General features: G+C 46.2%; 1 protein-coding gene across 5 annotated transcripts in view; it reads left to right on the top strand.

Moving 5' to 3' along the window:
- ETV6 (ETS variant transcription factor 6) overlaps nt 1–27974 on the top strand; it is a 225111-nt gene that overhangs the window by 185962 nt on the left and 11175 nt on the right. For 4 of the 5 annotated variants that reach the window (XM_036909716.2, XM_036909725.2, XM_036909761.2 and 1 more), the window contains 2 exons: nt 3824–3958; nt 17485–18030. In XM_036909716.2, the coding sequence (XP_036765611.1) occupies nt 3824–3958; nt 17485–18030 (681 nt within the window). The remainder of the gene's footprint in view (nt 1–3823; nt 3959–17484; nt 18031–27974) is intronic. The other variant, XM_036909743.2, reaches the window with a different exon arrangement.

The following is a 27974-nucleotide window of genomic DNA, read 5'->3' on the forward strand; positions in this document are numbered from 1 at the left end:
GCCCTGCAGCACACTAGCTTCACAGCAGACCCACCTCTGCCCATGCGTGCGTGTGCGTGAGCTGTGTGTGTGTGCATGAAGGGGAGCCAGCAAAAGCTATTGTCCCAGAAACGATAGCCTTGCCCCGTTACTTAGTACAACAGAAGCACCTTGTATACTTAGTTCTGGTTAATTCTTTTCAGGGAAGACACACAAGATTTATCAAGAACCAAATGGGCCAAGAATTTTTTGACAAGTGCCTTTTGAATTCAAGCTAGTAATCATTTAGCTAAGTTATATATACAGTGCTATGGCTCATGCTCTTTGTTTTTAGCAGGCAAATAAATATAACTTATTTTTAAGTAACTTCTTTATCCTAGAGATCTTTTTTGTTGTTGTTAATATTACTTTTTAGATGAGATCTCTCGCATATGTGAAGATTTTAAGAATGTACCAAGACAACAGGCTGGGTGTTGGAGGATTTAAGGGACAGTGGAGATGGAAGAGAATGGGAAGCCATCGTTATTTATTTAGAAAACTGCCGTAGACAGGACACATGTTCTGTGGGGCTCCCAAAGCCAAAAAACAGACCCAAGCTTCCTGAGATTACAGGGGAGGCTAGATTCCAACTCAGCAGAAGAACTCTCTTTGCACCAGAGCTACCCCAAGATGGGGTGCGTGTACTGCGGACGGCTGTCCATCACTGGGACTCTTCAGCCAAAGCGACTTCTTGGCAGAGGGCGGCGGCAGGGGGGCTCTTACTGAACACAAGCCGAGGTGATCTGAGAACCCTCTCGCATCCTTTCTGGGTCTGAGATTCCAAGCCATTGTTGGGCACACACTCTTCCTGTCGATTACACATGTGTAAGGGCTCGCCCAGTAAGTTGGGTTTCCCCCCGTAACAGTGATGTGTTTGTGCTAAGCCAGCCACATTTCCCAGCCGATCCCCCAGTGGTTGAGGGAATATGTCTGCGAATGGACTGACCCAGCTGTGGCCCCTACTTCACGGTCTTAGAATTAATTTTTTCCCTGCTGTGGAACCTGGGACCTTGTGCCCCAGGCCCATGCAGCCATGACAGGTGCTGTTTACAAAGGTTGTCTTACTAGCTTTCACGGCAGGTGTAGGTAAGGAACTGGTGCTTCACCCCCGCCCCTGTTTCTTCTACACTCGGAGAGGAACGGTCTCTGCCTGGCTCCCTTTGCCATGTTGGGATGCGCGAGCCAGCACAGAAGCCTGGAAGGACCGGTGCAGTGCAGTGTCAGACCGGCTGCGGCCGGGCCGCGGCATCCGAAGAGGCCAAGAATGGGTGAACGGCCTCAATTAACCTTTGCCCTTTCGGGAGGGGGAACGTAAGTCTGAGCATGACCCAGACCACGTTTGTTCTCCATGTGAGGCCTCCTTAGGGGTCCACAGATCTGTCCTAAGCCACCTTAATAGCATCAGTGATGATAATGGTGGTGATAGTGCTGGCCACTGTGACGGGGTCATTACAGGGACCACCTCATGGAACCCTCATAATAACCCAGCCAAGGGGGTGTAGGTCACAGTCATCCCAGACGAGGGAACTGAGGCCTGGAGAGCGTGAGGGACAGTCCTCGGCCACCGGTCTGCCTCCGGAGCGCAGACTGTCCCGTTGCGCTGCGCTGCTTCACTTCCTGTAGGTAAACAGAGGGCAGCCCAGGAGGCCAGCGGCCTGCCCCCCCGGCCCCCACACCGCGGAGCTCCTGCAGCCCCAGGAGCGACCCCCAAGGGCGGGCCGGTGGGCCGCGGGCCCCAGACCCCGCGCCAGGTGCCACGCCACGTCCCCCGTGTGTCCTCACAGCAGACGTCTGGGGTCAGCGTCCGCATTCGGCAGGGAGCCGCCCAAGGTCGCCTGGTGCTCGGGAGCCTGCGCCCGTGGCCTCCCCGCCGCATCCTCCTCTCCAGTGAGCAAAGCTGACCCCTCACAGACACAAAATTGGTATTTCCTGGCCTCCCTCTTCCAAAATGGATTCACTAATCACTGACCATTTTGTTTAGTAATAGTGATCATCAGGAACACATTTTTCAATGTTTTCGTTTTCTCTTCGGCATACCACCAAAATAAAGCATTGCTCAGACCCGCAGGCTGAAAACCCAGCGTGTGTGAGGCCGTGTAAATCAAGAAAAGCTCAGGAAGACGTTACACTCAACCGAAAGAAACTTAGAGTGTTGATTAGGGACTTATTTTTGTAAGTGATTAAAATATGAATCATTAAAATAGGACTGTATTTCAGGCTCTGTATCCTCATCTCATCAGAGACAACATCGCCATGGCTACTAGGCTCGGATTCCATGAGCACTGACGCCTTCCCGGCCGTGTGTGCCACGGTTCTACCCTCTGCAGAACATTCTGGAAGTGTGGCTCAGAACACCCCTACATCTTCTTGCCCATTTCAGTAAAAGGAAGTACACAAGAGACAGTCTTTTGCTTTGTTTGATCGTAATAGTAAATAGTGGCAGCAGGTTCTGTGAATAACAGCCCAAGGGTAGAGGAAGGAACGCAGCCGAATGCAAAGACACAAGGGCACCTCAGCAATCGCTTAGAATAGAACATCGTGGACCTTGATTCGGTACAGGGGGAAAGGGGCAGAGGTTTGCAGAAAGAAATTAATGTGAAGCACTTCGCAGGTTTGGGCTGAGTTTAAAAGAAAAAAATAATAATTCAGCAATAGCTTAAAATATGCAGTTAAATGACTTTATTAATGGAAGTATCTGTTAAAAATGGCTAAAATTAGAGACAAAAGCCCATTGTTTGGTACAATTGTTGACTGCATATCTCTGTGTGGAAGGGCGTGGGGGGACAGTCAGAAGCCTGTGGTATTTTAAAGATTCAACACCCTCCCCAAGGAGTTTTGAGGCACCCACCTGGGTTTTTGAACTTAGATCCAAGCCAAAGGGGTGGGTCAAGACAATGACAGGTTTTTTCACTAATTAGCTACTCAGTGGACACTTTAAATACCAAACATAACAGAACAGAGGGCCCCAGCTCATAGCAGCCCCCACCCTGCTCTCTAAGGGGCTGACATCTAAAGAGGATTTTCTACAGACTGTAGAACCTTGGAGCAATGCCTGTGGGTATTTTTAAAGGAGGGCAGCATTCCAGAATGTGCCAGTTCCTCACAGGGTGTATCTTCTGACTGGACTTGTGTACTTTTTTTCGTATTTATTCTCTTCCTGCCTGGGATTGGGGTAGATTTGAAAGGCATATGTTTTTTGTTTTTCTTTTGAAGATTTCTATGAAGAATCTATGGTTGTCATTAGACCATTAAATAAAACTTTCATAACATAGTAATTCTTCTCTGAATCATCTGAAGTGCAAGCAAAGATGGATGTGAAAAGGAGGCTTTTCACAAAACCAGTAGCGATAGATTGGGACAGTTTAAATTTCCAGTGAAGTCTGGTGTGTCTCAGCGATGGGCTATCATCGTGCAACCGCGGGAGCAGTTCCGTATTGCGGAGGGGAGAAGAGAGATTTGAAACTATTATACGTCTGGTACTACCTACAAAACTATGGATAGGATTGACAGGGCTTCTTTCTCCTGGTGATGGGATTATAGATGGATTTTGTTTTCTTTCTGGTTTGCAGCATTTAAAAAATGTTTTTTGTGTATTACTTTGAAAATCAAAATTCTTCAGTGAAAGAACAGTTCCCATGGCTCCGACCTTCTGAGCATCAGGCGGCACAGGCCCTGTCAGCTCCGGGAGGGGTGGTAGCACGCCCACCCTGCTGACCACTGTGTCCTTAGTGTAGGTCAAAGCTCAGTAAACAGGTGTTGCACAAATATTCCCATTGCTCTATTTCTCTTCCATTTGTCTTGCCAGGTGATGTGCTCTATGAACTCCTTCAGCATATTCTGAAGCAGAGGAAACCTCGGATTCTTTTTTCACCATTCTTCCACCCCGGAAACTCTATACACACACAGCCAGAAGTCATACTGCATCAGAACCACGAAGAAGGTACCGGAGGAGGCTTCTCTGTCCCTGCCTGAGGCTCGGACAAATCCAAGAGGTTTAGTTGTTCATTGGATAAGTTGTTCTTATTCTCATGTTCGTTTTCCATTCAACTAACATTTATTGAGTGTTTACTACACATAAGACCCTGGGGAATATGCCAAGATGAGTGAGGTATTCTCTTGGTTCTCTGCAACTCACAATCTAGGTGAAGGAAGGAGATAGATTTATGCATAAGTATCAAAGCATAACTAGAGAGCAGGCATTGTAAAGAGATGGTGGAAGGGGAAATTGCATCCTGTACAGCCATCAGGGTCAGCCTTTTGGAAGAGGTGTCTCTGGAGGATTCCTTGGTGGTCCAGCAGGATTCTGATAAGCAGTAATGAACTAGAGGACATTCCGGGCAGAGCGAATGACACAGGATGGAGTAAGTGGAGTTAAGTCCTTGAAACAGAGAGCAGTCAGATGACTTGGGTTGTAGAGTTTATCTTTCCCTTCCCCGAGCCAAACCTTTCATTATGAAAAATTTCAGACATACCCCAAATAGAATAAGTTAAATAAACCCCCGTGAGCCATCACCCTGCTTCAACAATGGCCAGCATTTTGCCTTTGCACAGCTGGTCCAAGAAGGTTAGATTGGAACCAGAATGTGGAGGACTTTGATGGAGGAAAGGAATGGGGGATCACTGAGATTTGGGAGAACCAGGTAGTAAAGGTTAGGGGAAGAAAAGACCCAAACCCCACCAATTCTGGGGGACCAGGGGTTTCCTCTTCACCCAGTGAAGGTGGTTTTTACAGTGTTAAGTGCTGATTTTAGAGGTCCCAGGTTCTGCTGCATTCTTGTGAGTCACAGAGGTTGTAACATCATTGGCAGAAAACAGAACAAAAGCCTGAAACTAAACTATGGCCCTGGACATAGTTCCAAATCAGATGTTTAGGTACAGAAACGGTATAAAAATGTTACTTTGTGTACCATCCTGTTGAACACTGATGCTGGTGCCTCTGAGGAGCGTGCTGTCCGAGTGTTTTCTGCCTCGATTGGCTGGACAACAGAAGAAGGGCCACAAAGCCATACTTTTACACTTGTGCTTTTTCTCAGGACCAGATCCCTAGGGGCCTAAAACCCTGGTCCCGGGGGCTATTTCCTTAAATTGATTGATCCTCCCCAAGAGCAGGGCTAATATTCTTGTTTTGTTGTTGGCGAATTGAAGAATGAGAAGTTATTTGTTTTCTTACTTAACACTTCACAAAAGAGAGCCTGCCTCCAGGCGAGTGGTGCCACTTCATTGCCTGAGGGTCGCACAGCGGGCCTCCAGGCCTCCGGGCGTCTGTGATGGAGATGAGCGCTTCTTGCAGGCTCCCTGCCTGCTTCTCTCATCCTTTCTTTCTCTCACTTAATTTAGCAGCTGCTCCCCCACACCCCCTGCACCTCCCCAGCTCAGCCTCTGTTTCTTCTGCTCTTCCTGCCATGTACATTTCCGGCTTGCATAATAGCCACAGCTCCTCCAGAGAAGAGGAAGTGGGTTTTCTGAAGCTTGACTTTAAGGCAAGCATCGTATCACCTAGCCTGGCTCTGCAGACACAAAGGTGTGTGATGGGGTTTTCTTTTCTCTCTCTCTCTCTCTCTCTCTCTCTCTCTCTCTCTCTCTCATTATATTAAAAAAAAAAGCATTTGGAATTTCTGTTTTTCTTCTTATTCCCAAATGTGATTGGATGCTTATGGCCTCTTCTTATCACAAACCCACCCCTCCTTTCCCCATGGCCTGATCGGACTCGTGAGTAGGTGGGTTTGAGGCCGTTCTCGTCCGCGGTTGCTAATCAGAACAGCGAGCTGGCTGGCTCGCAGAGCTGCTGTCAAGCCAGGGACACACAGATGAACAGCCACAGACGTCACCGTGAGCGGTGCTCTCAAGCGTTACCGTGTTGGTGCTGGTGAGCTCCGTAGGTAAAGGAATGGAGCCAATGAGGCCAAGGTCAGGGGCTTCGTCGCCCTGAGAACCACTTAGTTCTGCTCCAGACCAGCTCTTGAAAGTAGTGCGTCCTGAGAGACCGTGGCCTTAGCTGACAGCCGGGAAGCAAGGCCTGAGAGATGGTATTCAGGCGCACTGCATGCGCTCAGGTAGCCAGGGGGTCACTTGAAGGGAAGGAAGTGCAGGTCTTTGTTGGGTGGTGCTGAATGAGGAGAGGGGCACAAGGCATGGAGGTGACAGGACAGCCGCCTGCCCCAGGCTTCCAGGGGCCTGGGTGCCCCTGATGACAGCAGGGCCAGCCCGAGAAGGGAGTGGGCCGGTACAAGTTCCCTCCCTCCCACCACCTCCCACCTCTCCCCCTTCTCCACCCAGAAGAAAAATATCCCCTGCCCAATATGAATTGTCTCTAGAACCAGTCCTGTTATATTTACTTGTGAATGGTAATACATGAATATGGGCATATGCAGACAGACAGAAAGAGCTGGTCCTGAAAACATAGTGACATGATACATGTGGAATATTATATCCCCCAGTGATTTATGTCCCATAATTGGGGACACAGTAGGATATAAAAGTATGTCACTGCTGACTTAGCACAGAGAAAAATATGACAGAATGGAAACGGAGCCAGGGCATCGAAGGAGAGGGCACAACTCGGCCCCCAGACAGCCTGGCACAGTGAGGCGGGCAGAGGGAAGTATAAACACAAAGGTTCCTTCAAGCCCCTGTGACTTCACCTGCTCACTGCCACCGACCTAACTGATCCCGACATTCATAATTTCACAATGGGAATTGATATCACGATACAAATGTTATCTTGTTTAATCTAGCAACAATGCCCAGCAAATATCCCACACAAGAACATTACACTGGAACCTTGTCCTTACCAGCAGCCGCGTGGCAGTGCCAGAAGCCAGGGAGTTGGTGTTGCTCAGACGCTCCCTTCCAGTCTCTCAGGGTAGTCACACTGATTCAGACCTTTTCTTTTGTAAACATTTGTTAGCTCCAGAATGCACACTCTTCTGAAACTGTGTCGTGCCTCGGGCAAAGCAGTCCTCAGATGACCACCTCTGTTTAGGAGGACCAGCATGTCCATTCTCTTCCCTTGTTACTTATGGGAGCCACTATTATGTAATGAATGTAACCTAATAATTCTTCACCCATACCGAGACACTAACGGCAGTGAAACAGGTCTCCGTTTAATAAGGAAGCCGGGACCATAGGCATAAATATGATCATCCCAGACAAATTGGGACACATGGTAAATTTAGATAAAAGTTTTAAAAGGATAGGACCTAGAAGTCAGGAAACCAGGTTCTCATCCCCCTGTTCTGCTCGAACAAATCATAAGGACTAACTTTGTCATTTCACTGGCCCTGTTTCCCCAATTATAAGTGGTCTCAGATCTCTCACAGCACTTAGATCCTAACATCCTCTCCTAGGTCTGAGTCTCCCTGGGTGATATGAAGGTGAACATGACACATTATCTACCTTCTGGGTCTTGAGCAACTAAAATCCAGAAGAGTTTCTGGATGCTCAGAAACAGTTGAGTAAATCTCTTCTCCTTGTCTTACCTGATCAAGAATGGCTGATAATATTACCCCAAGAGGAGCATCACTTGTTTCACAATGAAAACCTCAGTTTAGATGCCTTTTCTTTGATTGTTGTGACTCATTTTATCTACCTAACATGAATTAGAAGTTAGCTGGAAAAGTGATGCAGGAAGGAGACCAAATAAACATTGCTACTGCCTCTTTCGCCAAAACCAGGAGGCAAAACATCTTCAGAAATTTCAGACCAGCAAGTGATTATAAGACGAATGCATTTCACATACAGGTTGTAATATCAACTTCTTTTGACACCTTAGGTTCCCGTGGAATACTTAAAAGGCTTTGTTCCAAAGTACGCATCAGGTGACCACCAGTCCTTTGGTGGTAGAACTGCTTGAAGAGTGAGTCCCTAAAAGCTCACGGAACAATACAAAGTATGCTTCCAGTCGGGGCTGGTCTGCACATGGGGTCAACTCTGCAGAGGTACACCTGTCAGACAGGACCTGCACAGTCTCTGGGGAGAAGGACCAAGCTTTGTGTTTCCCACTTGTTCTCATCCGTGACTGCTCTGGGATCACTTCTGTAATTTCAGCTCTTTAGCCCCTTCCTCTCCTATGCACCATCCAACAGACTGGGAGGTGATTCTTAATCACTTTAATTTGAAAATATCAACATATGCAGTGGTCTGGTTGTTTCTGCAACAGTGGACACAGTTTTAACGTGAAAGTTCAGCTCTTGGGGCAGCTCTTTGTCACCAGGTGACATGGAAGTTGTAAGCGATGATGAGAAATTTCAGCTCTCAAAATACTGTTGATCTCAGTTCTCCTTGCAATCAGCACATGCTAACGGCCCAGAGAAACGAATCATTTCTTTGTTGGGGGTGTCAGCGGATAGCATGAATTCTAGGATGGCCCCCAGAAGTTTCATTTTTATGATTGCATTACTGAGGGAAAGGTTATCCCTCCCACCCCTTACACCAATACTACCAAATCCAAGTGCCCAAAGCCTGCTTTGGAGGAAGGAAATCTTACACAATTTTAGTGAGAAAGAAAATGAGGTATATGAATCCGCTTCATAATAACAAAGTAATAGCTATACCTTTATTGGGTCCTTGTGTGCCAGGCCCTGTTCAAAGCTCTTACATGTTTAAATCATTTAATCTTCACAGCTACCCTATAAAGAAGGTAATGTGATCCTCACTTTATAGATGAGGAAATAGAGCCCCCAGATTACACAGCTGCTAAATAACAGAGCTAAGACTTAGCCCCAAGTCAGCTCAACTCGAAGGCCTGTGGTCATTCCATTGCAGTGATATTTGAAAATGCATAACATTTATTGAGTGCTTGCTTTGTGAGAGATGCTGTTCTGGGGACACTTCCCATAGTAACTCAGTTCTGTCTTGCATCGATCATGTTCGATACGTAGTAGTATTTTCCTTTTCTTACAGTTGGTAACTGTGTAACTGCATGTTACATTTTTATCCAAGTGCATGATGCATGCACCCTGGAAACGCATGATTGAATGATGAGTAGAACTGTGGAAGTCAGGATGCCTAGTCTGATCCCCTGACTGGTGTTCAGCATGGTAAGGTACCAGTCCCGCTGCTTATCATTTTTCTGCTGCCCAGAGCTTGAAACTGCTGAATCTAAACAACAAAATAGTCAAAGATAACTTCTGAGACCCCAGTGTATGTCTTCAATTCATGACATTAAAAAACTCATACTAACTTGTACTGAATGAACCCATTCTAGGCCACTGTCTGCCTCCGGAGGAGTGGATTTGAGATGACAAATACCCCCCTGCCTGTGGGAAATGTGGGTTCCGAGTCAGACTCTGGCTTCTCTGTGCAGCAGCACCGGCTGTCAGTCCCCTTGGGAATTGGCCCTGGGGTGCAGGCTGCGCCCTGGGAGACAGCCCCTCAGGACAGCGGCCCAACAGGCACCAGGGTAGATGAAGTTTTTACTTGATCAGGCCACATCTATTACTGGTGCTTGCAAGAACTTCCCTAGTTGTCTAGTCTTGCTGGAATAGTGTTGATGACTGAAGTGTGCAGGGAGCAGTCGGCTAGGGTTTGACATCTTTGCTTTCCGGGTAATGCATGATGGAGCTGGAGAGCATTGTGTGTGTGGGCCGGGTGGGGGTGCTGTGCTCTGGATTGAGACTTCCTGAGTTCAGATCCCAGCTCCCCAGTTTACCAGCTGTGTAACTTCAGGCAAGTTACTCAACTTCCTTGTGTCCTGGTTTCCATCTGTAAAAAAAGGAAAATAGTACTATGTATCGAATATAATCAATGCAAGAAAGAATCGAGTTAATATGGGAAGTGTCCCCAGAACAGATCTCTCACAAAGCAAGCACTCAATAAATGTTATGCATTTTCAAATATCACTATGTGACATTTCTTTCCCCTATTGGGTTCATTGTTTTTTTTTTAATTTAGTTGTGATAAATTACACATAACATTTGCCATCCTAACCCTCTTTAAGTGTGCAGTTCAGTGATGTTAAGTGGATTCACACTGTTGTGCAATGGTTTTCTCTTCCCTCCAGTTCCAGTTTTCCTAACCATCCCCTAGCAGACTGCATGCACTTGGTGCAAACACCACACGTGTGCCTCTGGGTATTGGGAGGGCCTGTTGCCCCCCCACACCATTTCCTTCCATGGTAGACCCCCTTCATGGATTAACCTGGCACCACCTATGGCATTATTTCCATGGGAACATACATGTGCCCTTCCAACCTCAACTTCAGGACACAGCCTGAACACAGCCAGGCCTTGTACTTTATGTTTCCTCACAGTACCTGGCATGTGGCAGGTGCTCCATGACCCCTTTGAACCTACTCATCTTCTGGCTCTCTCCTCTCACATTTAAGAGCCACAGATTAACGTCATTGTCCCCTTTCAATTCGGTGGATTTGGATCTGGCAGGATGTAATGAGGTTCCACCAGAGGAAGACCAGGCTCAGATGGTGACTTCCTGGTGTCCCAGGGGCACCATTCACTCCTTGCCCCTTAAGCAGGCCTCCTGCCACCCTTCTCTAACGACTCTCCTCTCCAGGACCTCCTCTTCCTGGGGCAGCATGACCTTTGACCCTCTGACCCTTGTGCACTGATGCAGTATTTGATTGTGACGAGAAGTGTGGAGGCCCAAGATGAGCACAAGGCCTCTTATGGGTCTGGACTGTCACCCCACTTCAGGGAGGGCTGCTCCCCTTCCCACTTCTATTAAGTCAGAAGTTTTAAGGGCAAAAGAACCCTGATAACTTTCCCCAGGTAGCCAAGAAGTCTTCAAGAAACTTCTGCTAACCCCTAGGGAAATGCCATCTGACTCCGTGGAGACAGGGGTACTGGGCCATTTGAGGTTCACCCCCAGGGAAGGAGCCCTCAGTGGACTCACCTGGCTCCTCCCTCTCCTCAGCACTCTTCTGCCTGATCCCTGTGCCCCCCTGACCATCCCTGTGAATGACCCCAAGGTTTACCCCCTCCAGTCTAAGGGGCTCATCTGAAATCTGATCCCTTGATTTCTTGCTTGGCTTCTTCTGTGCTGTTTTAATGGGGTGAGGGCAGCTCCCCTGCATGGCCCTGCTGAGCCCCTGCAGCTGGCGCCCAGACTCTCTGCACTGGACCCTGGCAGAGGTCGCCTGTTGGCAGGCTGCCCCGTCCGCAGGAACAAAGGTCAGGCCTCAGAGCCCTGCAGGTCACCTATTTGTTTCTTTCAGCCCCTTTTACCAAATGCTTATAAAATTCTAGGAGCTTGCATAACGACTTACTGTTTATGACCTCAGACGTCTGTGAATCACCGTCTCCAAAGGAGGGCAGCTTTCTTCTCAGGCCTCACAAGGGAAATCAGGGACACTGGCAACCTGCTGAGTGGGCTGAGATGGGCAGGCAGAGGGTCCGGGGAAGGTCTCAGGTCTCAGAACCTCTCAGAAAGGCAGCTGTGGGGAGGTGTTCATTTGCTAGGCTGACCATTACAGACTGCCCACCCCAGACCGGGTGACTTAAACAACAGAAATTCATTCTCCCATAACCCTGGAGGCTGGGAGTCCGAGATCAAGGTGTGGGCAGGATAGGTTCCTTCTGAGCTGACCCTCTTCCAGGCCGCTGTCCTAAATCCTGGCGGGTTGCAGTCTGTGGAGTTCCTTGGCTGTGGGTCTCCGCCTTCACCTGCACGCGGCTTGCTGCCCGTGTGCACGGACTTCATTCAGCACCTGTAACCTGCTGTGTGTTTTGATGCGTCTGCCTCCTCATGAGACTGTGGTATCTCTGAGAGCAAGCACCACGTTTCCTTACTCTGCATCTCCTGCATCCAAAACACTGCTTGAAATATGGCCTCACTGCGAGTTCTGTGATTCAGCTCGTATTCTGTAATTGCTGTATAGACATACATTCCCCTCCCAGCCATGCAGTGTGTGCGCGTCAGTGTCCAGACTCCCCTCTCCGTAAGGACACTAGTCATATTGGATGGAGTAAGCCCCCCTACTCCACTGTGACCTTATCTTAACCATTGCATCTGCAATGACTCTGTGTCCAGTAAGGCCACATTCTGAGGCACTGGGGGGTCGGAACATCAATATATGCATTTGGGGGTTTGGGAGGAGCACAGTTCAACCCACAACAGGGGTGACAGAACTGGGATTTGTCTATGAAATCCATTTCGATAGGATTGAGAGCCTTTAATCTCTATATCACTTTTTATATCACTCATGGTTCCCACTAATCTTATAAAATTATGCTGGGAAGTGGATGTGATCCCATCTGGGAGAACGCAGAATACGGTGGCCTGAGGCTGAGGGTGGAGAGTTACCTGATTTCTCTCAGCAACAACCATGAACTTAGGGGCGGTGTCATGGAGGAAATGTGATCCTGGAGTGTGTGTGATAAAAACTTGATCTTAACCTTTGCTCTACCATGGAAATTTCCTAGTCAAAACCCATGACTTTAAACAAAGCCAGTTTTTGTTGTTTGTAGCTTTACTAGTTATTCATTTTTTATAACGTGATTAAATTGGGTCAAATTTTTGATGAATTTTAAGAAAGAAAGTTTTCTAGTAAGTAAAAGAAAAGGACAAGAAAATAAATCAGACCTTTTTTTTTTTTTTTTTTGCAAGTATCACATTTAAACTCCTAATTTATTTAGGACTATTTGGTACTGAGAAAGGATTATTTGCATCTAAAAGAAGTCTACAGAAAGGTTTGGAGTGAGAAGATACTTTGAACCAGAATGGGTTCCCTACCAGTCCTGGTCTTTCCCCCCCGCCCCACTTCCCTGCAGCCCCACTGACTAAGTATGTGAGGCTTTCCCTCCCTCCTCCTTGTGCATTTCCCTCCCATATCAAGACCTTCAGACCAAGGGCAATGTGGATAATTTCCCAGTTTTCCAGCTGGGCAGTTCACCAAGAATAAACCCAGACATCAAGGCCAGACCAAAACACTCTTCTGGTTTTAGACAGAAGACTCCTACATCTGGGGGATTTAATGCACCCACTGTCCGCTCAGGGCATTTCCTGTGTCCGTAGCTTCTCTGCCTGCTGGCTCTGGTCTCATAAGTTTCCATACCCTGCTGCCAACTTATAATGACAGAGGCGCAAGCAGCCGGGTGGGAACGTCATAACCCACTCCTACATGGGTGCATGCTTTGCAAACTGAAACAAAGCTTGGAAGGTCTCACTGCAGACCTTTCAGCCTTGACGGCAGTTGTGCCCAGACCACCAGGAGCCTGGAATTAAATACTCTCGGATCCAGTTCTCTGCCATTGATGTTATCAACTTCATCGAGTACTTTCTCTTTGAGTGGTGTCTGCAGAGAAATAAATAAATCCATCTCCTCCAAGTCCCGTTCCTGCCCAGATTCTGAGTCAAAAGTAAAATCTGAGTTGGATCATCCAGAATACTGTCTCCCTAGGCTTCATTGTTCCCAAAGATCTGGGTGGGAACAGAGAGTGAAATCTCTTCAGGATGTTACATCAGTTCCTCTTTTACCCTTGGCATGAAAGTTCTTCCTCTCCCAGTCCTCCCAGACTTCCTAAGGCCTGCCCTCAGTGCCCACCCATAGGCGGAACCTTGAAGCCCAGGACATCAAAGAAAGCCCGTAGGTAACCAGACTACTGGGCAACGCCTGTGTCTGTTCTGAAATTTGTAAGACAGGAAATGGATTCAGGAAATAGGATTTTTCAATATGAACTTCATCATCCTTACATATTTTAAAACCTTAATAAGCTTTTAAGTGAAAGGAGACATTCTGCAAAAGGCATTTGGAAGAAAATTAGATGGCTTTAAAAATGCAACTGTTTCAAATAGTTGCTTACAATGATCGTATTCTGTGACAAATTAAAAGTGAGCCACAGACAAAAGACAAGTTAATTTTTACAGACAGCAGAATTGAGATCCATGTTAGCTATGAAAAGGAAATTTGCCTCAACCCCAAAAGATGGCAGATCATTTCTGTCATGCTCATAATCTCAGCCATTAAAGTTAACTCCTTGGGCCTACTCAGGACCTGAAAGCATTTATTTGGATCTGGATTAAACTGAAGAAGTTAGTGCTTGCCGTCCCAACCTGTATCCTCGCAAGGATGATCAAGCACTTAAAAAAAAAAAAAACTTTGATAGTGGAAAATATCAAACTTACACAAAAGTAGAGAGAATTGTATAATGAACCACGATGTACAACAGCTTCAAAGATGGCTTCGTGGCCCCAATCTTGTTTCCTCTATGCCCACCTACTGCAGATCATTTTACAGCAAATTTCGGATGTGTTATTTTATCTGTGAATATTTCGGTCTGAAAACATAAGGACCCTTTATGAAATCATAATCACAGAGCCATCACATTACCTGAAAACTAAGAGTTCCTCAATACCATCAAATATCCTATTAATGTTCATGTGTTTCCAACTGTCTTGTAAATGTTTTACAGTTTGTTTGAATCTGAATCCAAACAAGGATCCATACGTTGCAAATGGTTGATGTGTCTCTTTAGTCTCTCTCAGTCTGTTGGTCTCCATCCATATCTTGTGCATGGGATTGCATAGTGTCTCTGGGTGTGTAAAACACAAGCTAGCCATAATTAGTGTAACTTTTCCCCTGTACATAGTGTATCTTTTCTCCCCCTCTAGTTGCTTTCTAGATTTTTCTCTTTATCTTTGATTTTCTGTATGTGCCTAGGTGTAGCTTTCATTGTATTTATCCTGCTTGGAATTTGCTGAGCTTCTTGGATCTTTAAACTTGTTTTTGTTACCAATTTGATGACAATTTAGCCATTACTTCTTCTTTTTTTTTTCTCCTTCTTTTGGCCCCATTCCTTCTGTTCTCTTCTTCTTGAACTCCAATTACATGTCTATTAGACCATATAATATTGTTTCAAAAAGGGGATCTATTTGTTTGTCTTTAATTTTTACTGATCTGTCTTGTGTCATCTCCAATCTGCTAGTAAATCCATCTAGTCCAATCTTTCATTTCGGGTATGGTGTATTTCACTTCCAGAATCTTCCTTTTTGTTTTTTCAGTTCCTATTTCCCTTCTGACAGTTTCTACCTATTATTGCTCACTACAACCATCATTTCCTTTAAGTGCTCAAATTTATTTGTAATAGCTATGTTAAAGTTCTTCTTTGCTAATTCCAACATCTAGATGTTTTAGAGTCTGTATTGACTGTCTTTCTTCTTGATTGGGGGTGGGGGGTCACATTTTTCTATTTCTTTGGATTTCTAGAAAATCTTTATTGGATACTGGACATTGCAGATAACATATTGTGGAGACTCTGGATTATATTGTATTCCTCTGAAGTGTTGATGTTCACACTAGCAGTTAAATGACTAGCCAGTTACTTTGAATTTGTGAAGGTTTGGTCTTACATTTGGTTAGGGCAGATCTGTTTCACTTTTGCCTTTAGCTCTTAGGCAAATCTCTTTGTCCAGGAGCATCGTCCTTAATCCTAAGGTGTGGCCGTTTGAGATAATAAATAGCCTGAGATGTTTACTGGCAGGACTCAAATTCTGAATTCTGTTTCTAATACACTGACCAGTAGCTGAGATTTCTGTTCATAGCTATGCAGCTGTTGCTTTTCACTGAGCTCCTTAGAGTTTCCCCCTGCACGTGTGTTGTTCAGGAGCACATGTTAAGAATTTGGGGAACTTTATGTGCCAATAGAGTGGCTTCTCCAAACCTCCGTCCTTTATAGGATTTGCTTTCTCAATTTTTTTGCCATTCTTGGCAGGTCCGTACTCTATTCTCTGACATCGCAAGCAACTTTCTCTTCATTTCCTAGCTGCCCCATATGACATTCCACGGCCTGGGGCGGACCTCAGGGCAAAAGCTGTATAGATTTGGATCTCACTCTGTACAGTTCCCTTCTTTCAAGAGTGAAGACCCCTACAGTTTTCTCCAAATAACTTTTATAAATGTATCTTATCCAGATCCTATAATTTGTGTATGTTAGGTTAGTCTGATACAAGCTACTCTGCCATTATTGAAACTAGAATCCCTTCTCCTTCATTAGAAAAGTGGTAGCATAACAAAAATACTTCACCTTGCTTTGCTTATGTAACCGTTGAGCCTGGAGCCCAGTCCTTAGGCTATTGAGGTATTCCTCGTGCCATTTGATAGCTGCATCATCCTCTATTGTTTAGAGACATAATTTATTAAACCAGTCTCCTATTGATAGCTATTCCAGTGGTTAAGCACTTTTAAATTCGTGGCAGCACTTTGCAGTTACAGTTACAGTTACAGCAGTTTGTAGTTACAAAATAAGCCCCTTTGTCTTCAAGTAGATCTTTTAATGATCATGAACAATATTTCTTTTGTTCACTGTCTCATATGATAGGTGAGGTCTAGTGGAGTCCCATTTTCCTGTTAGCCTAGTGTAACACAGTAAGAAACCACCACCTCTGTCTAGACTTAGAACCATGGACAAAGTCTTTTTTGACCATCGCAGAGACCTGCAAGCATGTGAATCCTTTTGATGAGACAGCCCTGGGAACACATGTGGTCACTGAAGCCTTACTGAGCGTGGGGCCCAATCAAAGCTCTACTTTCATAGGCAGATTTCTGTCCTTTTTCCCCCTAAGCAGGGTCTCCTAGAGCCACATGTGTGCTGATCCCTTTCGCAGCCCAGCCCCCAGAGCTACTTCTGTTGCTGAGTTGTGTGTTTCTGATGTTGTCCTTGCTCCAGTGTCACCAGCTTAAAAGTTCAAGTGGGATGGGATGGAGATACTGTTAGGGGTGGGGGTGTCCATCCCCCCTTATTTACCGCTACCTGTGTCTGAGCATTTGTAGGGTCTGTGCAGTCAGAAGCAAGGTACAGCAAGATCGTCATTCTGTAAATGAGGCCCACTGTTCATGCTTAGGGCAGGTTTTGATACAACTGCCCCCCACCCCGACCGCACCCCCAGTTTCTACATGGCAAGGTGGCAAATATTGTAATGGGTGCATAGATTCTTGACTCTGACTAGAGTCTGGTTCTAATCCCCTAACTGGCTGTGTGACCTTGGGTAAACTGTTTAGCTTCTTTATGCCTCCATTTCATCACCTATAAAATAAGAGTGATGACTGTCTCCTACTTCAGAGTGTTGAAAATGTTGGACAGTATAATCCAGAACCTAGGCCATAGTCATGCTTTACCATCATCATCATCAATACCAACAACAGGTCCGGGAGGTAGAGAATACCACAGTCGGGTTATGAACGCATAAGTCAGTGAATGCATCCAGAGAGCAGCCCTTCGGGACCCCGAAAGCCACATCGAAGAAAAAGATAAAAAAAACGAAAGACAAGCTTCCTCACGTTCATAAGCCAGTATAGGTGATTAATGGAATGTTTGTAGACATTCTTAGCTTGTCTAGGGGTAGGAAAAGAATTTCAAGTTTGTGCACTGAAATGTTCTAAGCAGTGAAAAGGCCCCTCTGCGCACTGGGAGGAAGGTGTCCCCCCACCCAGGCACGCGCTTCTCTGTCAGCACAGTGCGGTGCCCCTCCTGGCTGTGCCTTGGGGCTGTGATTGTCTTTCCCTCTGCCCCACAGATAATTGTGTCCAGCGGACCCCACGGCCACCAGTGGAGACCGTGCACCACAATCCCCCCACCATTGAACTGTTGCACCGCTCCAGGTCGCCCATCACGACAAACCACAGGCCTTCTCCTGACCCCGAGCAGCGGCCCCTCCGGTCCCCCCTGGACAACATGATCCGCCGCCTCTCCCCGGCCGACAGGGCCCAGGGACCGAGGCTCCACCAGGAGAACAACCACCAGGAGCCCTACCCCCTGTCAGTGTCTCCCATGGAGAATAACCACTGCCCGCCGTCCTCCGAGTCCCACCAGAAGCCGCCCAGCCCCAGGCAGGAGAGCACGCGAGTGATCCAGCTGATGCCCAGTCCCATCATGCACCCGCTGATCCTCAACCCCCGGCACTCCGTGGATTTCAAGCAGTCCCGGCTCTCCGAGGACGGGCTGCACAGGGAGGGGAAGCCCATCAACCTGTCCCACCGGGAGGACCTGGCGTACATGAACCACATCATGGTCTCCGTGTCCCCGCCCGAGGAGCACGCCGTGCCCATCGGAAGGATAGCAGGTAAGTGGGCACCCGTCCTGCCACCTCTGCAGCCTCGGGGGAGCCCCCAGCCCTGCAGCCTTGCAGCCAGCCTCTCACCTTTCCCAATTAGGGGCCCTCCAAGGCTCTGTGAGGGCGAGTGGAGGCTTCTGCCCAAATGAGGCGAAATCCCTAATGGGCTAGTTAATGAGCCGCCCGATGAAGCAGTTAATGAGCCTCAGAAACATTAAGAAACAAACGCCCCACGTCCAGCTCACAAGGAGAATCACAGCAGAATCATGGTTAAGTGAAAACATTTAAAATAAAAGGTTTATGAGCATGTTAATGGCCCTGTCCTGAAGTTTCCAGGAGCTAATTAATGACCAGACACAGCACAGAGATCCTTTGTCTCAGAGGCAGGCCTGTAATTCCAGCCTATGGGCAGTACCTCGTGTAGCCTTCACCTTGGGAGGAGAAGGAGAGAAAAACAGGATCATGGTGTTGGAGGCAGGTGTTGCTGGGCCATTTGGACACAGGAAACCACTCCCGGATTCTTTTACTTTTATGATGACAAGCTCAAATTGGTTTCCCTAAGATGAGAAGCCAGTGGAAACCAGCAAAAAAATCTATACATTGTATTTTTGCTCATCTGCCCACAATTTACCTGAAGTCATTCTCAAGAAAGTTCACCCTCTAACCACTTGGCTGGGTAAGCTCTTTCCCTAGAGTGCCTCTCCATTCATGAAACATTTATTTTGCACCTACTATGCATGTATAAACGCCTCAGGAAATAGGGGACACAGAGCTGATTTAATGTAATTATATCCTCAAGGAATTTAAAATCTACTGAGAGAGACAGATGTGAAAACGTGTAACTAAGACACAAGGCCAAATGAAGTTAAGTCCTACATCCCGTTTGTGTAATGCACAGACATTTATTGAGTGCTTACTGTATACTAGAATAATTAAATGCTGCGGAAGCAAAGCAGAGAGGCAGTGAGATTTGACTGGAGAAATAGAGGAAGGCTTTGCAAGAGGTGACTGGATGCTGACGGTGATGATGTGTTCATAGTGGGAGGGAGGCATGGGCAGGAGAGGTCAGACTTATTCTGGAAAAGTGGAAATACCCCTTCCTGCACGAGCTGATGCCCCAGGCTAGAGCTCCAGGGTGGAGCCGTGCAGCAGGACAACACGAGGGCCCACGAGCTATTTTAACTACCTCTGCCTTGACTCATTGTCCCTTTTTCTCTTTAAATCACTTATTGCTAAGTTTTTCTCTCGCCCCAAGTGCACCTCCAATATTGCCTCAGTTTCATTGTTATAAATAATTTCTACCAGGAATGTTGAATCAAGAAAATAAAATGGCAAAGAAACATGACTTCTGTGTATAAAAAAGCTACAAAAAATGACATGATCTATGTCAGGGATTTGATTCAAAACGATCCTACAGGGGTGAGGCATGGGAGGAGTTTACACTACATAAAGTTGCCATGACCCGACGGGCCGTATGGCTGGGTGATGGATGCCCGGGGCTCACATTATTGCTCTACCTTTACGTGTGTGTGTGTGTGTGTGTGTGTGTGTGTGTGTACTTTTAATAGTAAAAAGAGACTGTGAAAAGAAAGAACAAGGAGAAAGAAGCAAAGAATTCAGGGAAATGTGAATTTGCCCAGCTAATTAGAGAAAGAGGATGGGATCCATGTATTTCTGTGAAGAATATAGATGGCCTGTCTCATGCTTCCCAGGCAAGACCCTTCCTGTCTTGTTTCTTGCACGGTCTGTACTTCTGACATTTGGCTGACACTTTGTCCATGTTGAGGATTCTCAGGACAGCTCCTTGAGGTAGCCTCTTACTGCTATATTCATTTTCTGTGGAAGGGTCATTTGGACAGGGGAAACCACACAGGACACTGAGCTCCCAAGAAGCAGAGGTCAAAAAGGGGCTGGATGGCGGCATCCGCAGGACAGTCTGTGCTGCCCCGGGGCTGCTGTCCATATTGCTGTCCTGGGGGACTGGCATTCCTCCTCAAGACATCTTGTGTGCCTCCTCTCGGATGCTGTCTTTACCTCAGACTTCTTAGGAGTCTAAAATAAGCCCATACATCAAGGAAGTTAAGTTGTTTAGACTTACAGAGTTATTTTTTCCCTTGTCTAATAGGTTTATAAATGCATGATATTAGTGTATTAAGATTGGCACTACCATTTTTTCAAATCCTATTCCTGAATATCAGAATTGCTTGATGTTGGATATAATCTCAGCAGTAAAATGCTCCATGGAATACTGTGCCCACCGAGTGATGACCCTGGTGCCCACCCATGCCCTCCATCTGTCAGTGACACCCAGAGACGGGAGTCTGCACTTCTCTTTATGACTCTAAGAAGTCAGAATATTCATGTGAAACACACACCTAGGCCCTGCTGACCCCCTGGGAAATGGCATTAACTCCTTCAGTATGACAGAATCCCCTAAACTTATGCATTATTCATGCTTTCATGGTAGATTCAAGTTTTAAGATCTCCACTTGTATTAACTAACTTAACCAAAGCCACTGTTTTCTCTGGTGAACTGAGGCAGCAGCAAAATGTGCATTCTGACTCTGGCTCCAGAAGCCTTGACTCCAACACTTTTAGTCATGATTCTGTGACCCTCCAAAGAGAGCCCATCACATTCCAGGCTCCTTTGTTTCGTCTGGGATCCCTGTCCCTCCACCCCAGCCTTCTAGTTTTTTTGAACTACTCAGATCCTTGTAACATTGGTTCTATTTATTGGAGGTCGGATTCTTGGGTGATTCCTATGTATGACGTAATGTTCCATCATTACTGAACGGCCCTAAAAATCCTTCAAATCTCAGCTGTGTAGATGAGAAAACTTAGTTCTTTAAGCCTTTAAATGAGCACTGAACAGAAAGAAACGAAGGTGCCGCTGAATGTTGCACTGATGAACGTCTGAATAGAAACACTGCTTATGAGTGTGGATCAAAATGTCAAATTCATATCCATTCAGACATAATTTGCCCAGGTACACTAGGATGTACGCATGTGAATACCTTCTGTGTTCGAGGCACTGATCTGCATTTATGGGGGTGGGGTGTTCCAGGAGCTGCAAGGCACAGTCTTTATCCTGAAAAGCTGATCGCAGTTGGCTGGAAGCGCAATACGCGGTGTCTCCTATTAAATACTGTAGGAGGTCAGGGAAGGCTTTGCCGAGGGGGCAGACTTTCGAATGCTTAGAATACGGACGAGTACTGATTAGAGAAAAAGTGGTGATTCTAGATGGAGAGAACTCTACAGCTGGGTAAGGCCCAGTGTATTTATTCTATTTTGGGTAGAAATGTAAATCTAAGAATCCAGGTCCCCTAAACACTCACATTTCATCAGTTCTTTTATCTTTTTCTTCACTGTTCAGTATCTCTGAAACTGGGATGCATTCATACAATTAAGAGATTACGTACAAAGTTATGATAGTGTCCTGAAGTATTGACCTTGTAGAAAAGCTGAAATAATCAATAAAGGAAACTCAGGAGATCATTGAGTTTAAATACAAACCACAAATTAGATCTACTAGTTGATTTATTCATTCATTTATTTTTAGATCTAGTAGATCAAAATTGATTCTGATATTTAAATATAACATGTAGCTCATTTTTAAAGATGTCGCTTACTTTCTGAAGGATAAGAAGGACTGTTACAGAATTTAACAAGCTGTAATGGCTGGTGTTTGTGGGGGGAGTTCACCAGAGGAGACAGACAAGCTCCCCAGGTCTGTTTTTTTATTGAATAGCCAATGGTGTGTGTGTCCTGAGCAAGCTGCTCCTCTCTGCGCTTATTTTCTATTTATTATCCTCAGGAAGGGATTACTTGGCAGGGGCGGGGGCTGTGGGCAGCATCTATCAACCTTCTAACATTTTTCTCAGCCCACAGAAGTTTTACTGGCCCGCGTCTTGCCAGCGTGTTGGCAGTGAGCGCCGTAAGTCGGCGAGGGGTGGCCCTGCTGACGCCGTGAGTCATGTTTACAGTATATAGTCAAATTCCTTCTTAGAAAACTCAATGAGCTCAAAGCAAGGAGGGTCTTAACGCAGATAAAGAAACTGTGATTCAGACACATGGAGTCCAGACTCCAGCTTCCGTCCAGTGTTTTTTCCAACATGCCTGTTTCCTTCTGACCTGGGACTCTCTGGCTGGGATTGGAAACTCTGGTCTGTGGGTCAAATCCACCACTGCCTGTTTTTATAAATCAAGTTTTATTGGCACAAAGCCACACCCATGCACGCGGTATCATCGTGGCTGCTGTTTTGCGCTGTCAGGACTGAGGGGTGGTTGCAGCAGACGCTGTATAGGCAGCAAAGCCTAAATTATTTACTGCTTGGCCTCTAATGGAAATCTCTGGTCGCCCTCTGTTCTACAGCATTGTTTCCCTGTATGTTCCGTGTGCTTTGAATTATCCACATAATATAGGATGCGGAAGTAGAAAGCCCTGTCCTTGATCTCAAGGAATGACTTGCACTTCGAGGATGAGGCACGCCTGAGACATGTGGGGGGAACAGTAGCAAGTGATGTAAGAAAGCAGACAAGTTCTGGACTGCAGGCTGTTTGCAGACCACACTAGGGAGCTACATGATTCACATAAACAAACACAGCTAGGTAAAAGAACTCATTTCTTTGCATTTGAATTATGCAGTTAAGCCACTCATTTGTTCATTCAAAAATGAGCACGTATTGTAGGTGCCAGGCATTTCTCTAGGTGCCAAACTGTGCATCTTTGCTGGCATAAGGCAATATCCCTCTTCCTCTGTGCCATCAAGCAAGCTAAGCTCCTGCTTTGGTTTTAACTACACACAGCTAAATCTAAAAAGAAAAATTTTAAGTCATTTTGACTTTCTCTTAAAGTTCCTCAATATCATTAAAATCTGAGTTACCAGACTTCCTGTCTGCTGGTCTCTTCTTTGGCCTTCATCCAAAAATCTGCTAAGGAAGCAAGATTCATTGGCAAACTGGTTCCTAATCCATTCATAGCCTTCATTTGCTACACAAAAGGGGGGTCTCTAGAGGTCTGTACAGCTCTGGCTGTTCAAAGTCCATGACCCATCCAGACAGAGAATATTTCTCTTCTTGTGTTTACCTCACAATTTTTGCTTGTCTCTCAGTTTTCTTTGCCAACATCAAGTTCATGGTTCATGAGGGTCGCATTAGTTGGTTGATCCCACGGCACGATGAGACGTAGAAGTCTCCCCTGGCTCATGTTTGTGATGATCTTTCAGATTCTTAAAGGGAGTTTTAAAAAGTCTTATTCTCTCTCAAGCTTACATTTTTAACAGAAACAAACAATTGTTGTCAAGTAGACATCAAGCCTCCTGCATGGCATGTCACCTGTCGAGAACAACGGACTCTGTTGGTTTTACTGATCGGATGAGTTCTATATGCACAGAAATTCAATCCTGGAAGCCTCTAATCTTAAGTCAGATGAAGAAAACTAAGCCTGAGACTCCAGGGTGAGCAACTGGAGGGACTTGAAGGGCCAGAAGTCACCCTGCCCCATCCTCCTTCCGTCTCTCCCTGCTCCCCGGCGGGATTTAGTGTTGGTGAAATTGCTTCAAACGAGGCTCAAGGACTTCTATTTTCTTTAATAAATGATCTTGAGAACAGCCTTGAAGGAAAAAAGATACCAAAAAGAGAAGTCTGATGGGGATTAGTATGGAAGTATAAGAGGCTATCACACTCCTGAGCCTTTGTGCTAAAGTACGGGACGTGCATGTGTGTGCACACCTCTGCATGCACACGTGGGTGTGAATGTCTGTGTTTGGATGACAGAAAGGACAGGTTGTGGAATGTCTCCAAAAGCCAGAAGGGCTCCGGGTTGTAGTACCAGCTGGAAGAGCCTCATCCCCTGCAGGCTCTCAGGCAGCCCTCTCGGGCTCCCTGCCCAGGGTCCTAAAGAGCGGGGCTGGAGCATTCCTGGGGAAGCAGGTGGGCCTGTGGAAAAACATGGACTCTGGAGTCTGCAGGATTGGAATCCAGCACCTTGTCCCCTAAGAAGTGTTTGATGTCCCTGAGGCCTAGTTCCCTTATCTACAGCAATGAGACCACTCAGCCCCGTGTCTGGCACTTTTGACTATGTGGATATATAACAAGTGTGGGTTAATTACTCGAGTTTGCATCCCTCCTCTGCTCCATTTTTCTTGGCTGTCCTCCAGGGCTGCAAAGAGTGAGGGCAGAGCTGTGGGCACAGGGATGGGCAGGGGTGCTGGGGCCTGTGTCTGGGGCTGCAAAGCGCACCCCTGCGAGGCGCCCTGGTGACCTCGGGGATCAGCGGTGCACTCCCTCTCTCCTCCTGGGAGGCGTTGCTCAGGAATATCCCAGGCGGCCCCGACTTCTCGTTCCCTGGCTGAGTTACGGCACTTTATTTTCACTGTCAACTACTGAGAAATCAAAGAGTGCTGAAAGAAAAGGAAGTCTTAGGACAGCATTTTCCAAGAAAAAACAGTAACAGCACAGGGGCTGGGTGGAAACAGTAGATGCCTGAGGAGACTAGAAATTACAGTTTAAGGTTCACGTTTCTGTGGTCGGGTCCCTACCCTTGGTCAGTGCCTGCCTGTGAATCCCCACGCTGCCCGCACATGCAGGCTAGCAGGGGCTGGGGGGTCACTAGGGGTGGGATCTCAGCTGTGGGGGGGGTGTGCAGCTACCAGGATTTCCCAGCCTCCCTCTGCACCTGATGCAACCAGAGGTGAAGAGGTCCAGCCATGTTTGCAGCGTCCATCCCTCTGCCCCGGGAAGCCAGGACGCATAAATCTGTACTCTTTGCCTTCACTTCTCCCTCCCCTAGCCTGCCCATGTGGTTTCCGTTTTCTAAGACAAGCACAAGCATTTGTCCATTGTAAGCCACCTCTGCAAATCAACACAGCGTTGGCTGTCCTGGATTCATCAACTTTCTGCTTCTAGGAAGGTAATGGCCAATCTAGAGCTGAGGAAGAAACCAAGCTGAGCTGCAGATGGCCCCCTGCATGTAACCCCCATGTTCCTATAAGCAGGGTTTCTCAAGCTTGGCACTCTTGATATTTGGACCAAATAATTTGTTGTGTGGGGCTGTCCTGTGCATTAAAATTTTTAGCAGCATCCCTGACCTTTACCCACCGTTGTGACAGCTCTTATGTCCCCAAACATTGCCAACAACCCATAGAGGACAAGGTTGCTCCTTGCATAGAACTGCTGCTATAAAGCAGAGTAGCAGCTTTTTATTTTGGGTGTTACCTGTTTTGTTGCTGAACCTGAAATGTTTAACTTTTCATAATAAATTTAAAGAAACGGAATAGGGACACGCGGCATCTATAATCTCCCCGTGGCTGATTATAACCATGGAACTTCAGTTTATAGACTTTCATTTAAGAATCCATTTGGGCAGTTAACACAACATAAAATTACTTTCTGAGACGCTTTCTTGAAATTTAAATTAACCACCATCATTAAGCATTCCCATTGTCAGTAACTCGACTTGCCCACTGTTTTTTTAGACATCGGTTTTGTCTAGCATGGCTTTTTCCCCCTTACCAACCATGTTGGTTATGTATGAATTGCCCATCTTTTTACAGTCCTGTTCAATGAGCTTGTACAAGTCTCTGGTAAGAGACAGACGTGGGAGTGAAAATCTCCTTAACCACAAGAAGGGGTTTTTTACAATGCCATTCAGCCGCGGATACCCTTTGTCCCTCACCCCTCAGGAAAGAGAGAGAGGACTTTCTTTCTGCAACTGGGTAATGGTACTTCACTCCAGCTAAACCCTTTCAGAAACTTTCCCTCATGGACTAGACAATCCAAATAATTGATATTTGTTTAAAATACCCACATGCCTTAACAGAAAAGGTCCTCTAGTTTAAGAGAAATGTACTTAAAATTAAGGAAAACCTTGCTATACAAAAATGTTTTCATTTGCATGTTCACCTGTCCTGCAATAGGATGAACTTTAGTTTAGGGTTCGGTGAGTTGTATCATGTAGTGTGAAGCCTTTTCACTGCTGATCAGAGAGCATGGTGTCTGTGCAGACACGGATTTTCACAAAGCTGGAAAACGGCAGGCGGGCTGTGGTAACAGCTTTCAGAGGATCTAGGGGACTAAAAAGGATCTTTTATTTAATTGAAATCTTAGAAACCAAAATAATTCATATGGCTTGAGCGTCCATTGCAGAAAAAGGAAAAAACATCGTCGTGTGGTCGGGCAGTAATTTTTATCATCTGACATAATTTTTAACTAAAGAAGCAAAACAATCAATAGTGTTAGCAAAGCCACTTATACTCTGAATTTGAAACACTTCATGCCACAGAATTCCTGTGCTACCTCCATTAGTGACTGAGTAATTCAGTATGTCTTGAATGCCAGCATTTTTATTACTCAGCTAAAGTTGGCTTTGCCGGATTAAGTGTCCTTTAAAATGATCAACTGGCAACTTGTTTGGGGGTTCCTGTCATATTTATGAAAGGGAAAAGTTTGCAAGCTGCAAATGTTCTTGAAACTTGTAGGTAAAGGCTGTTTTCTGGTAAGCCCTGCCTCTCATTTACTGACCAAAGAGCAGATAATATTCTAGATCTTTTTTAGTAAATGGTTTACCTAAAGGTCCCAGTGTGAGGGCTCTAAAAAACCAGCATTAGTACCCCAGTGCGGGCTACGCCTTTACGTGAGGAAAGGGTCTGGTTCACATCTCAGCGAGTCATGAGAAATAGAGTGTACCAGGGCAGTGCAAGGGACCAACAGAGACAATGGGTGTGCAAATCCTTGTGCAGTGGGGGTGGGGAGAACCATCCCCTCCAGTCTCGGCTCCACCAGACTGACAGCCAAAGGACTGCCAGTATATTGCTCACCTTCGTATCTGCAAAATCTCTAAAACTACAAAAGACAACCAGATAGACTTTATATTAAATTGTATTGAAATGAATGCTCTAGAGAATCACAGTCCCAATCCAGATGAACCCAAAGGTGTCATCAAGCTTCTTTGCGGTAAAAACAATTGTAACCCTGAAGGGAAGCCACGGAGGAGTTATGCACAAACAACCCCCTTTATTCCGTATGCTTTACCGGCATCTCATGTGGCGATATTTGGTTTTGTCAGATGTTTTCCCGTTGGAAGAGACTGTGGGAAGTTAACACATATCTGCCATTTGGGAGCAGGACAAAAACTGGACAATTAAGCCACACAGCTCAGGGCTTTATTTGCTATTTGTAGTAAAAATGTTGCATGGCAAGGAGGGGCAAGGAAGGTTAAGACGCCATGCCCACCTCAAACTGGAGTCACCCTCCTACAGCGCCTTGAAAACCACCTAGATCTTCCTCAGACTCTACCAGTGCGACAGGGACGTCTCAGGGTGATTTATGATGCTGGGATGGGTCCCTGTCCCCTCCGCCTCCTCAGCCCGCCCTCTGGCAGTGGGGTGCAGCAGCAGCCTGAGGATCCTAGAAATGGCTGGTCAGCTTCTGTTAGGATGGGGTTCAAACTCCAGGAGTCCTGCATCTCTGAGGACACTGCCACCTGGTCTTTTCCACAACACAGTAACTCACACATCACATTTGTTTTTAGACACAGGTAATCAGGGACGAAAGTATACAGTAAGGGATACTGCAGTCTGTGGCCATTGTAAGTTCAGTGGCAGTTCCTTGAAAAAGTAAGCTTCCTGCAAAATGCCAGTTCCTTCTGCCGTTCAGAGAAGCTGGATTTCACAAAGAATGCACTAAATGGAAGTTAAACCTTGCTCCAGGAAGTCCTAGAGTTTTACAAGTATATACCTGTTAACCACCTTCTCTGAGAATAGGAATTGCATCAGGAAAGGGGGACACAGCACAGGCTTCAGACTCATGCAGAGCCTAGACTCTACCTGTGCCACCCGTGAGCTGCACCCTCTAAGTGAATTTCCTAAACACCGAAGCCCCGGCTCCCTCATCCATCAAACAGAAATAGCACCAGCACCTGCCTCCTAAGGTGTCCTGAGGGTCAGGTGCAAGTG

Source organism: Manis pentadactyla, chromosome 14, assembly GCF_030020395.1.
Source record: "Manis pentadactyla isolate mManPen7 chromosome 14, mManPen7.hap1, whole genome shotgun sequence".
NCBI lineage: Eukaryota > Metazoa > Chordata > Mammalia > Pholidota > Manidae > Manis > Manis pentadactyla.